Source organism: Octopus sinensis, linkage group LG26 (genome assembly GCF_006345805.1).
Source record: "Octopus sinensis linkage group LG26, ASM634580v1, whole genome shotgun sequence".
NCBI lineage: Eukaryota > Metazoa > Mollusca > Cephalopoda > Octopoda > Octopodidae > Octopus > Octopus sinensis.
This window is the reverse complement of record NC_043022.1, coordinates 25,114,484-25,126,983: the sequence shown is the minus strand read 5'-3', so window position 1 is coordinate 25,126,983 and position 12,500 is coordinate 25,114,484. Positions and strand designations below refer to the sequence as shown.

The window sequence follows — 12,500 nt, the reverse complement described above, 5'->3', positions numbered from 1 at the left end:
CTACTCAAGTGTTCGCATGGAGCTCACTTTTGGTAGAGGGCCCTCTCTTGGCACAGGGCCCATTTTGGACAAATCTGTCTAATTAACTTAAAACCAACCCTGACTACAAGAAGGATTTTGATTGGTTTGTTCTGCCTGACTCAAGTCAGAAATTCCTGTAACATGCATTGCTTCTAAGCATAACACTATACATATAGATATGTGTGTGTATGTGTGTGTGTATGTGTATGTATCTTATCTTACAAATTTATATAATCCTTTGACACTCATTCACTAATTTCTGCTTTCCTTTATTGGTCACTCTCTCTTTCCATTCTCCTATTCCTCTCCTCTCTGTCTCTCCAAATTTACTGTATTCGTTATTATGATACTAAAATATTTCCTGGGAAAAAAAAACTTTAAACTAAAAAAAAAAAATAAAGCCAATTTCACCCCACCTCTATTCCCTCGATTTTCAATTATCATTATTATTATTATTATTATTATCATTATTATTATTATTATTATCATTATTATTATTATTATTATTATTATTATTATTATTATTATTTGTGTGTGTTACATTACAGATGTTCAAATTTAGTTCTGCTCTTCCAAGTGGAAATTTCTCTTATTCAAATTATTAGCTTTTTATCATTATTATTATTATTATTATTATTATTATTTAAATTCCCCTTTCCTTATCCAACTTCCTTGTATGTTTTTCCTTCTCCTCTAATGTCTGAAAGCTGAAATTTACTTTTATATAATAATAATATAATAATAATGATAATAATAATAATAATAATAAAATGATGATAATGATGATAATAATAATAATAATAATAATAATGATGATAATGATGATAATGATAATAACAATAATAATAATGATGATAATGATAATAATGATAACAGTAATAATAATAATAATAGTAATAATGATAATAATAATAAAATGGATAGATAAATAAAATTACATTTGAAGATGTAAATAAGTTTAGAAAATTTCAAATTTGAAAAGCAGGGAAAAATTTCTTAAAAGTATTATATAATATATTACATTTATACATATATATATATATATATATATATATATATGCTTTACGGCCTGTGTGTATGTATGCAATATATATATATTATATATATATAGTGTTTTTTGTAATTTTTTTGCTACTTTTTCTTTTCCTTTTTCCTTTCTTTCGTAGGTGGATTGAACGATTAAAAAAAATGAAAAAAAAAGTGTAAAAAATGAAACTTAGAATAGAAAAAGCTATTTTGAAAAAAAAAAAAAAATAGAAATTAATTTTTTTAAAAAATAACATAAATTTGTAAAATCTCTTTTTGGATTTTTGAGGGCAGGTGTATATAAGAATGCAAAATGATAATGGTGGCATTTCTTTCAGGGGTGGAAACTGGGGTAGAATGTTGTGGTATTGTATCGTAACTGTAGTGTTATTGATGCTGTGCATTGTATGTGAAGTGTGGTATGAGATGGAACACAGAATTGTGGGGGGAGGGAGGGTTGGGGCAAGGAGTTAAACTTCTCTAGAAATATAAAGAAAAAGGAATTTTTAAAAGAAAAAATATAAGATTTCACTTTCAAAAGAATTGGAAGAACCTTCAACCAATTACCTTTCTTCTGTCTTTCTCGTGTCTTCTTCTTCTTCTTCTTCTTCTTCTTTTTCTTCCAATCTTCTGTCTTCTTCTGTCTTCTTTTTCTTCTTCTTCTTCTTCTTCCAGTCTTCTGTCGTTTTCTTCTTCCAATCTTCTGTCTTCTTCTTCTTCTCATCCTTCAAATTCTTCTCCTTCTTCCAAGTCTTCTTCTCATCCTTCAAATTCTTCTTCTTCTTCTTCTCCTCATCCTTCAAATTCTTCTTCTTCTTTCAATCTTCTTCTTCTTCCAAGTCTTCTTCTCATTCTTCTTCTCCTCATTCTTCTTCTTTCTTCTTTTCCTTTAATTTTCTTCTCCTTCCCTTCTTGCCTTCTCTTCTTCCCCTTGCCTCCACCTCCTCCATAATCACCACCATCACCACCACCACCACCACCACCACCACCACCACCATCATCATCATCATCATCTACAAATGACTTAAATTGTATTGAATTTCATTCAAGCTAAAATTGTCTGTCCAAGTACTTCATGTAAATTAGATTTATTTAGAAATGCTACTATAATTATTTTTATTTATTTATTTATATAATATTTTTATTTTTTTGTTTGTTTTTATTTTCCTATTTTCCAATGTTTTGTGTTGTTACATTTCTTATTAATAACGAGGATGCAGAAGATAGAACGCTTAGGCAGAAGGAGATGCTAGCATGAGAACAGCTTTGTTAGGCTCTTTTTTTTTTCTTCCTTTTTTTTTTTTTTGCTAGTTTTGTTATAGTTTTCTGCTTTTTTTTTTGTTGTTTGACTTTTTTTTTTTCCTTAAACTAGCTTTCCGCTAGTCTAGAGCTAGGTTAGTACGACTATTGATTGATTTAATTTGATTCGATTGATTGATTGATGATTGACTACTACTACTACTAATATTACTACCACCATTACTGCTACTAAGGCAGCGACCACCTCTCCCACTACTACAAAGACCACCACCATCAATACTATTACTACTACTACTAAAACCACCACTATCACTACTAGTACTACTACCACCATTACTACTACTAAGGCAACGACCACCACTCCTACTACTACTAAGACCACCACCATCAATACTATTACTACTACTACTAGTACTACAACTAACCACCACTATCACCACTAGTACTACTACCACCATTACTACTACTAAGGCAAACGACCCACCACTCCTCTACTACTAAGACCACCACCATCATACTATTACACTACTACTAAAACCACCACTATCACTACTAGTACTACTACCACCATTACTACTACTAATGCAACGACCACCACTCCTACTACTACTAAGACCACCACCATCAATACTATTACTACTACTACTAGTACTACAACTAAAACCACCACTAGTACTACTACCACCATTACTACTACTAAGGCAACGACCACCACTCCTACTACTACTAAGACCACCACCATCAATACTATTACTACTACTACTAGTACTACAACTAAAACCACCACTATCACACCACTAGTACTACTACCACCACCATTACTACTACTAAGGCAACGACCACCACTCCTACTACCTAAGACCACCACATCATACTATTACTACTACTACTACTACTAGTACTACAACTAAAACCACCACTATCACCACTAGTACTACTACCACCATTACTACTACTAAGGCAACGACCACACTCCTACTACTACTAAGACCAACACCATCAATACTATTACTACTACTACTACAACACTACAACCACCACTATCACTACTAGTACTACTACCCCCCATTCTACTACTAAGGCAACGACCACCACTCCTACTACTACTAAGACCAACACCATCAATACTATTACTACTACTACTACAACAACTACAACCACCACTATCACTACTAGTACTACTACCACCATTACTACTACTAAGGCAACGACCACCACTCCTACTACTACTAAGACCACCACCATCAATACTATTACTACTACTACTACAACAACTACAACCACCACTATCACTACTAGTACTACTACCACCATTACTACTACTAAGGCAACGACCACCACTCCTACTACTACTAAGACCACCACCATCAATACTATTACTACTACTACTAGTACTACAACTAAAACCACCACTATCACCACTAGTACTACTACCACCATTACTACTACTAAGGCAACGACCACCACTCCTACTACTACTAAGACCACCACCATCAATACTATTACTACTACTACTACAACAACTACAACCACCACTATCACTACTAGTACTACTACCACCATTACTACTACTAAGGCAACGACCACCACTCCTACTACTACTAAGACCAACACCATCAATACTATTACTACTACTACTACAACAACTACAACCACCACTATCACTACTAGTACTACTACCACCATTACTACTACTAAGGCAACGACGCACCACCACTCTACTACTACTAATACCACCACATCAATACTATTACTACTACTACTACAACAACTACAACCACCACTATCACTACTAGTACTACTACCACCATTACTACTACTAAGGCAACGACCACCACTCCTACTACTACTAAGACCACCACCATCAATACTATTACTACTACTACTAGTACTACAACTAAAACCACCACTATCACCACTAGTACTACTACCACCATTACTACTACTAAGGCAACGACCACCACTCCTACTACTACTAAGACCAACACCATCAATACTATTACTACTACTACTACCCTCACCACTGCTGCTGCTTCTGTTTCTACTTTAGTTTTTCTAGCTCTCTATATTCATTCTTTCCTTATCTTAAAGATTTCAGTCATGTGGTCATGCTGGGGCAGTGCGATGAAGGGCTCAGTTGATGAAATCAACCCCAGTAGCTTACTTTTAAGTTTGACCCTTATTTTATCGATTGATATCTGCCAAACTGCTAAGTAATGGGCACATGAACAAAATAGGCACATGCATGGCTGTGTGGTAAGAAGCTTGCTTCCAAACCACATGGTTCCGGGTTCAGTCCCACTATGTGGCACCTTGAACAAGTGTCTTCTGCTATAGGCTTGGGCCTGCCAAAGCCTTGTGAGTGGATTTAGTAGACGGAAACTGAAAGAAGCCCGTCGTATATATATATATATATATATATATATATATTTTTGTATGTATTTTTGAATGTCTGTGTGTGTCCCCCTACCATCACTTGACATTGCTTGACAACCGATGCTGGTGTGTTTACGCCCCCATAACTTAGTAGTTCAGCAAAAGGCACCAATAGAATATGTACTAAGCTTACAAAGAATAAGTCCTGGGGTCACTTTCTTTGACTACAAGCCCTTTAAGGCAGTGCTCCAGCATGGCCACAGTTAAATGGCTAACAAGTAAAAGAAAATATATATATATTGTATGTAAGTGCTATGTATGACACTCTAGGCCCTTAAGTGTACCCTGTTGCTTCTGTTAAATATTAACAAAAACTATATACATCTCATGTTTTGGGTTCTATTTTACCTGTTTGCATCACCAAACCTATTTATGTAGAATATATATTTATATATGAACTGTTTTGTATGTAGAAGAGTTTACACCAGAGAATCATCTCTACTAATTCTTTTCCTCCTTCTCTTTCTTTCAGAACCACCATCGCCCCCACAGAAATTAACGATCCGAAGTGTAAACACGACATCAGTAACTTTGTCGTGGTGGCATCCTCGCAGTAATGGTGGCCGAAATGATCTCACCTATCGTGTAGAGTGCAATAAATGTGACAAAAACGTGAAATATATCCCAAAAATGAAGGGTTTTATTTCCACCATGTAAGTCTCCTTTGATTTCTTTTTTGTTGTTAATTTCCTTATTTTTGTCTGTGACTTTGAAATTCTATGGATAATACTGTACTAAATTCTGGTGCCCAACTCAACTAAGTACCATATTCATCTGTATAATACATCATATAATATATATATATATATAATATATATATATATATATCTATATATACATATATATATATATACAAATGCTTTGGTTTGTACTGAGTTTTTTATTTGATCAGCCTCGCCTCGCCTCCGTGCCGGTGGCACATAAAAAGCACCATCCGATCGTGGCCGTTTGCCAGCCTCGCCTGGCCTCCATGCCGGTGGCACATAAAAAGCACCATCCGATCGTGGCCATTTGTCAGCCTCGCCTGACCTCCATGCCGGTGGCACGTAAAAAGTACCATCCGATTATGGCTGTTTGCCAGCCTCGCCTGGCACCTGTGCTGGTGGCACATAAAAAGCACCCATATTCTTTGTGGAAAATAGCGATTTGATGTCTATATCTAGCATGTTGACCGTCCACTTTTAGTGGTCAGTCCTTTAAATTTTGTATGTAAAAATATTTTAATCTTCGGATTTTTTTAACATGCTGGGCCACTGGTTTTAATTGATTAATATCAATTTCTACCCTTATTAAATTTTATATATATATTATATATATGTAGGTCCCGGGTTGAGTCAGGGTTAACCACAGTAAATAAGGTACTCAGTACATAGCAGAGTCAAGTAATTTATTTATAGAAGGAGCTTCTACAGGACTAGAAGTGTTTCATTCAGATGAAATCTTCAGGAAGCACCTGAAGAGCTTCCTGAAGATTTCATCTGAATGAAAACAGTTCTAGTCCTGTAGAAGCTCCTTCTATATATATATATATATATATATATATATATATATAGTAATATAGACACACATGTAGGTGTGTGTGTATTTGTTCCGAATATATGTTATTTGTATTGTTTTATTGTCCATATTTCAGGGTAACTTTGACTGGTTTGATACCAAGCGAGGAGTACGTTATTCAGATCTTGGCCGAGAATGGAGTTTCCGACGTCAGCAAGCAAAAGCGGGGTGTGAATGTCACCGTTGTCACTGAGGCATCAGGTAAGACCCACTAAGCCCATTGTCACCACATCTATACATATATATATAATTATTATTATTATTTGAGGGAATATAAATCCAAACTTACAGGGAAAAAAAATTCACTTTAGAAATACTAAATCAAATTTCACACAATATAATATAATATAATATAAGGCATGTGGCTCAGTGGTTAGAGCGTCGAGCTTACGATCGTGAGGTTGTGAGCTCGAATCCCGGACCGGGCTGCGTGTTGTGTTCTTGAGCAAGACACTCTATTTCACGTTGCTCCAGTTCACTCAGCTGTAGAAATGAGTTGCGACGTCACTGGTGCCAAGCTGTATCGGCCATTGCCTTTCCCTTGGACAACATCGGTGACGTGGAGAGGGGAAGCCGATATGCATGGGCGACTGCTGGTCTTCCAATAAAACAACCTTCCCCAGACTTGTGCCTCGGAGGGTAACTCTCTAGGTGCAAGCCCATGGTCAGTGTCTGACCGAAGGGGGTCACCATATAAAAAATTAGAAAAAAACCCACCTTTTATCAATTCAAAATGAACAATGAAATTACACCATCTAGAAAATTACATATAACAGAAATATTAAAATTAAGATAACAATAAAATATCAATGTTTTATTATATATATATATATATTTATGAATTTGTGTTGCAAGATTTCTTGAAACAGATGTTGTAGTATTTGGGACTGGCCTTTTTTGTTTCTTTTTTCTTTTTTGCTATAAAAGCACACGTCCTATATATTCATTCTTCACTTGTTTATCACTTTTCTTATTTCTAACTGATGTCCATTGTCCAGAAACCTTTGCATCACACACCTGTGACCTGTTCAGCGACACTTTCTGTCCTCATGTATGATCCTACTCTGCTTAGGCCATTCTCTTCTTCTGTGACTAAGTGAATATACAAGGAAAATATACAAGGACAGAAAGTGTCACTTAAAGAGGTCACAAGTATGTGATGAAAGATTTTTCGGACCATGGCCATAAGATAAAAATATGAACAGTAATAAATGAGAGAAGAACGAATGTATTGTGCATGTATTTATTTCGCCCCCCCCCCCAAAAAAAACTGACCAGCCCAAAATATAACAATAAAAATAACTATATATATATTTATAAATATATATATACTCACTCACTTGCTAACATAGATAAACTCGGCACGTAAAAAGTACCATCCGATCGTGCCGGTGGTAAGTAAGAGGCACCATCCGATTGTGGCTGTTTGCCAGCTTCGTCTGGCACGTCTGTGCCGGTGGCACGTAAAAAGCATCCACTACACTCATGGAGTGGTTGGCATTAGGAAGGGCATCCGGCCATGGAAACATTGCCAGATCAGACCGGAGCCTGGTGCAGCTTTTTGGCTTCCCAGACCCCAGTTGAACCATCCAACCCATGCTAGCATGGAAAGCGGACGCTAAACAATGATGATGATGATGATGATAGACGTTTGCACACTAATATGGTCAATTATATTAATAGTACCACTTTGCCTTCACTGTAAATGTCAGATATGTTTTAGTAATTAGTGTTATTTTGTGTCTCCTCCTCTTCGTCATTATTATCATTATTTATGACAGATCTTTAGTCGCAAACAACCATACATCCAGACACAGGACTAGGTAGACATGGACATGGCCACAGACACAGATAAATCAAGAGTATATTAAGCCAGAAATAGACACAGACCTAACTGTTTTATTTACTGGTATAAAAGAAACATGGGTATATAAGGACTCCACTATTCTAGCCATAGTTTTAGTGCATTGAAGATTATGGAAGAGTGTTAAACAAGTCAAAAGTAAAAACAACAAAAGTCAAAACACAATTCCACTCACAAGGCTTTGGTGGGCCCGAGGCGATAGTAGCAGACACTTGCCCAAGGTGCCATGCTGTGGGACTGAACCCGGAACCATGTGGTTGGTAAGCAAGCTACTAACCACACACAATGGGCTTTTTTCAGTTTCTGTCTGCCAAATCCACTCACAAGGCTTTGGTGGGCCCGAGGCTATAGTAGCAGACACTTGCCCAAGGTGCTATGCAGTGGGACTGAACCCAGAACCATGTGGTTGGTAAGCAAGCTACTTACCACACACAATGGGCTTGTTTCAGTTTCTGTCTACCAAATCGACTCACAAGGCTTTGGTGGGCCCGAGGCTATAGTAGCAGACACTTGCCCAAGGTGCCATGCAATGGGACTGAACCCGGAACCATGTGTGGTTGGTAAGCAAGCTACTTACCACACAGCCACTCCTGCGCCTATATATATATATATATAAATAAAGAGACAGATAGACAGATACTCTCATAACTAAAAGTACGAGCATTAATAGATGTCACCACCACCAAATAGACAGACAGGCACAACTGCAGCTAGACACACAGATGTACACACAGATAGACAGACAGGCTAGATATATATATATATATATATAGATGGATGCACCCATACCTAAAAATCAGACAGACGTATGTACACACATCCACACCTAAAGACAGATACACTTAGATAGACATAGCCATAACTAATCTACAACCACAATTAAAGAGCTATCTCACTTGTTCCCAAACCTGATTTAAGTGCATCACAATTTAAAGCCCATAAAAATATTTTGGTATAGTTTGTGAGCATAAATGCAAAAGAGGAAAATTTAGAATGAGGTATTTATTATATTTCAGCCTATAAATATGCATATTTTAAACTTCAGAAAATATTATTAAAAATATATTTAAAAAATGCAGTTTTATATCTTAGACTATAAATATTTTTAACTAGGGAAAATTATTAAGTACTTTTTAATGACTGACACAGAGTTATCTATGGAAATAAGACCTAGAAGGGTTTTTTTGATGTGTCCTGTGTTTTTTATATTTTTTAATATAATTTTATTATTTCCTTAATGGATGTACTTGGCTACATTATTACATGACACAGCCGTGTGCTGCTAGACAGAATGGCACAGACACACATATACATAATGACAAGCAGACAGACATACAGACATGGACATCAGAAAAGTACATGCACATGCACATTATAGGGGTGGGCATGGCTGTGTGGTAAGAGGCTTTCTTCCCATCCACTTGATTCTGGGTTCAGTCCCACTGTGTGGCACGTTGGGCAAGTGTCTTCGACAATAGCCTTGGGCTGACCACGATTATATCGACTCCAGTGCGAAACTGGTACTTTATTTATCGACCCCGAAAGGATGAAAAGCAAAGTCGACCTCGGCGGAATTTGAACTCAGAAATACATATTATTTTTATACCACAAGGGGCTAAACACAGAGGTGGGGACAAACAAGGACAGGACATAGGTATTAAGTCGTTACATCGACCCCCAGTGCGTAACTGGTACTTAATTTATCGACCCCGAAAGATGAATGAAAAGCAAAGTCGCTCTCGGCGGAATTTGAACTCAGAACATAACGACAGACGAAATACCTATTTCTTTATTACCCACAAGGGGCTAAACACAGAGGTGACAAACAAGGACAGACATAGGTATTAAGTCGATTACATCGACCCCCAGTGCGTAACTGGTACTTAATTTATCGACCCCGAAAGGATGAAAAGCAAAGTCGACCTCGGCGGAATTTGAACTCAGAACATAACGACACACGAAATACCTATTTCTTTATTACCCACAAGGGGCTAAACATAGAGGGAACAAACAAGGACAGACTTAGGTATTAAGTCGATTATATTGACCCCAGTGCGTATCTGGTACTTAATTTATCGACCCTGAAAGGATGAAAGGCAAAGTCAACCTCGGCGGAATTTGAACTCAGAATGTAACGGCAGACGAAATACCGCTATGCATTTCGCCCGGCGTGCTAACGATTCTGCCAGCTTGCCACCTTGTCTTTGATAAATATAATGATTGATGACTCATGATTGAGTATTTTCATTGCCTGATTGAAAGTCCTACACATGCGAAGGCTATGACCAGCCATTTTTGTGATAAGTCTTTTTTTTTTTTTTCCAAGTGATGCCTGTGCATGAGATTTTTTTACAGTGGGGAAAGGATTTGCACAAATCCAATCCCACTCACTGATCATCATCATCATTGTTCGACTGTGGTCGAGACAATGGAATTTACTATGCTATGCCAGACTTCACAGTCCATCATAGCATTACGGAGGTCCTGTTGCTGGATTGCCTGTATCCTGGAGATTACATCAGGGTAGGAGAGTGTGCGCCCTCTGGTATCGCGAGAGCAGATGGCTCCAGAGGAGAAGAGTAGAAATTACCTCGTTTTCAGCTCTACGACAATGTCAGCAAACTGGACTTCCTACCTTTCACAAGAGATGATACTGGTGGTAGTTTCCCATATATTTGTACTTTGGTTGGATGAAGCTTCCACAAGAGATTTTAGGCTGTCATAAGGAGGCGAGTGTAAGTTCCATCCAACCGCCTCTCAAGCTTCTTTGATAACGTCCAGGTTTCTGGGCCATATAGTAGAATTGGTTCGACTGAACGTGGACAACATAAACTCAAAAAGAAGAGCTAGTCTATACCATTGAATATTGCCTGTGTTGCAGGTTTTCTCTCAGAGTTTCCCTCTCCTAGAGAGACATTGTGACAACAGAGGGTCCTTCCACTCCCAGTGGACCAACCACATGCTTGGACACGAACCCAGGTATTTCCTCATCCCTGTGCATCCACATGTTGTTGGATGGCCATTGATTGCTCCATGAGCTTCTTTCAGTTTCCGTCTACCAAATCTACTCAAAAGGCTTTTGGCTAGGCAAGGCGATAGTAGAAGACACCTTCCAAGGTGGCATGCAGTGGGACTGAACCCAGAACTATGTGGTTGGGAAGCAAGCTCCTTACCACACAGCCACACTTGGCCCTATACATATATATATATATATATATATATGTGCACATAAACATACCCTACTCTGTATGGCTTCCTGTTCTGATTAGAGAGAAATCTTACATTTTATTTACCTGCATCCTCTAACCACAACTCACCATTCCCTCTCTCTCTCTCTCTCTCTCTCTCAACCTCCTTTCCTCTCTCATCTTCCCCCTCTCTTTCAACTGTCTTTTCCATCATTTTCTCCCCCTTTCCTTTGTTACTCATCCTTGCATTTCTTTTCTTCTTTCTTTCCACCCATCATCATCATCACATCATCATTATTATAATCATCATTATTATTACTTCTTCTTCTTCTTAGTCTTCTTCATCTTCTTTGTCTTCTTCTTCGTCTTCTTCTTCTTCTTCTTCTTCGTCTTCTTTTCTTCTTCTTCTTCTTCTTCTTCCTCTTCATCATCATCTTCTTCTTCATCATCATCTTCTTCTTCACCATCTTCTTCTTCGTCTTCTTCTTCATCATCTTCTTCATCATCTTCTTCTTCCCCATCTTCTTCATCATCATTTTCTTCTTCTTCTTCTTCTTCTTCTTCTTCTTCTTCTTCTTCTTCTTCTCTTCTTCTTCTCTTCTTATTATTATTATTATTATTATTATTATTATTATTATTATTATTATTATTATCAGTTACATCTACCCAAGCAAAAATATGCCAAAACAATCTACTAATTATTTCAAAATACACTCAAAACTATCTGGCAATTTGACTTTCTTCATTTTATTTTTTATTGTTTTTTTTTATTCATTTTACACTCTCTACTTTTATTGTTATTATTTATATCTATATTATTGTTTTTATATTTTTTTATATATTTTCGCTTTCCCTTTTAATTTCTTATTTATCACTATAGTATAACTCTCTTATCTCTGCGTTCTAAAGATTTCTCTGCCTCTTCCACTCTGAGCATTTGTTATATATATATATATATATATATATATATATATATATATATATATTAGATATATATATATATATATATATATATATATATAATATGGTTGTGTGGGTGTGTCTGTGTGTGTGTATATATAGATATATATATATAATATAGATATAATATATATAGATATATACACACATACACACACATATATATATATATATATATATATATTATA

General features: G+C 36.6%; 1 protein-coding gene across 1 annotated transcript in view; it reads left to right on the top strand.

Moving 5' to 3' along the window:
- The window catches only part of LOC115224710 (ephrin type-B receptor 2-like), a 67,098-nt gene extending 60,583 nt beyond the window's left edge, over positions 1-6,515 (top strand). The window contains exons 4-5 of the mRNA XM_029795567.2: positions 5,216-5,396; positions 6,377-6,515. Coding sequence (XP_029651427.2) covers positions 5,216-5,396; positions 6,377-6,515 — 320 coding nt within the window. The remainder of the gene's footprint in view (positions 1-5,215; positions 5,397-6,376) is intronic.
- Positions 6,516-12,500: the final 5,985 nt, after the last annotated feature.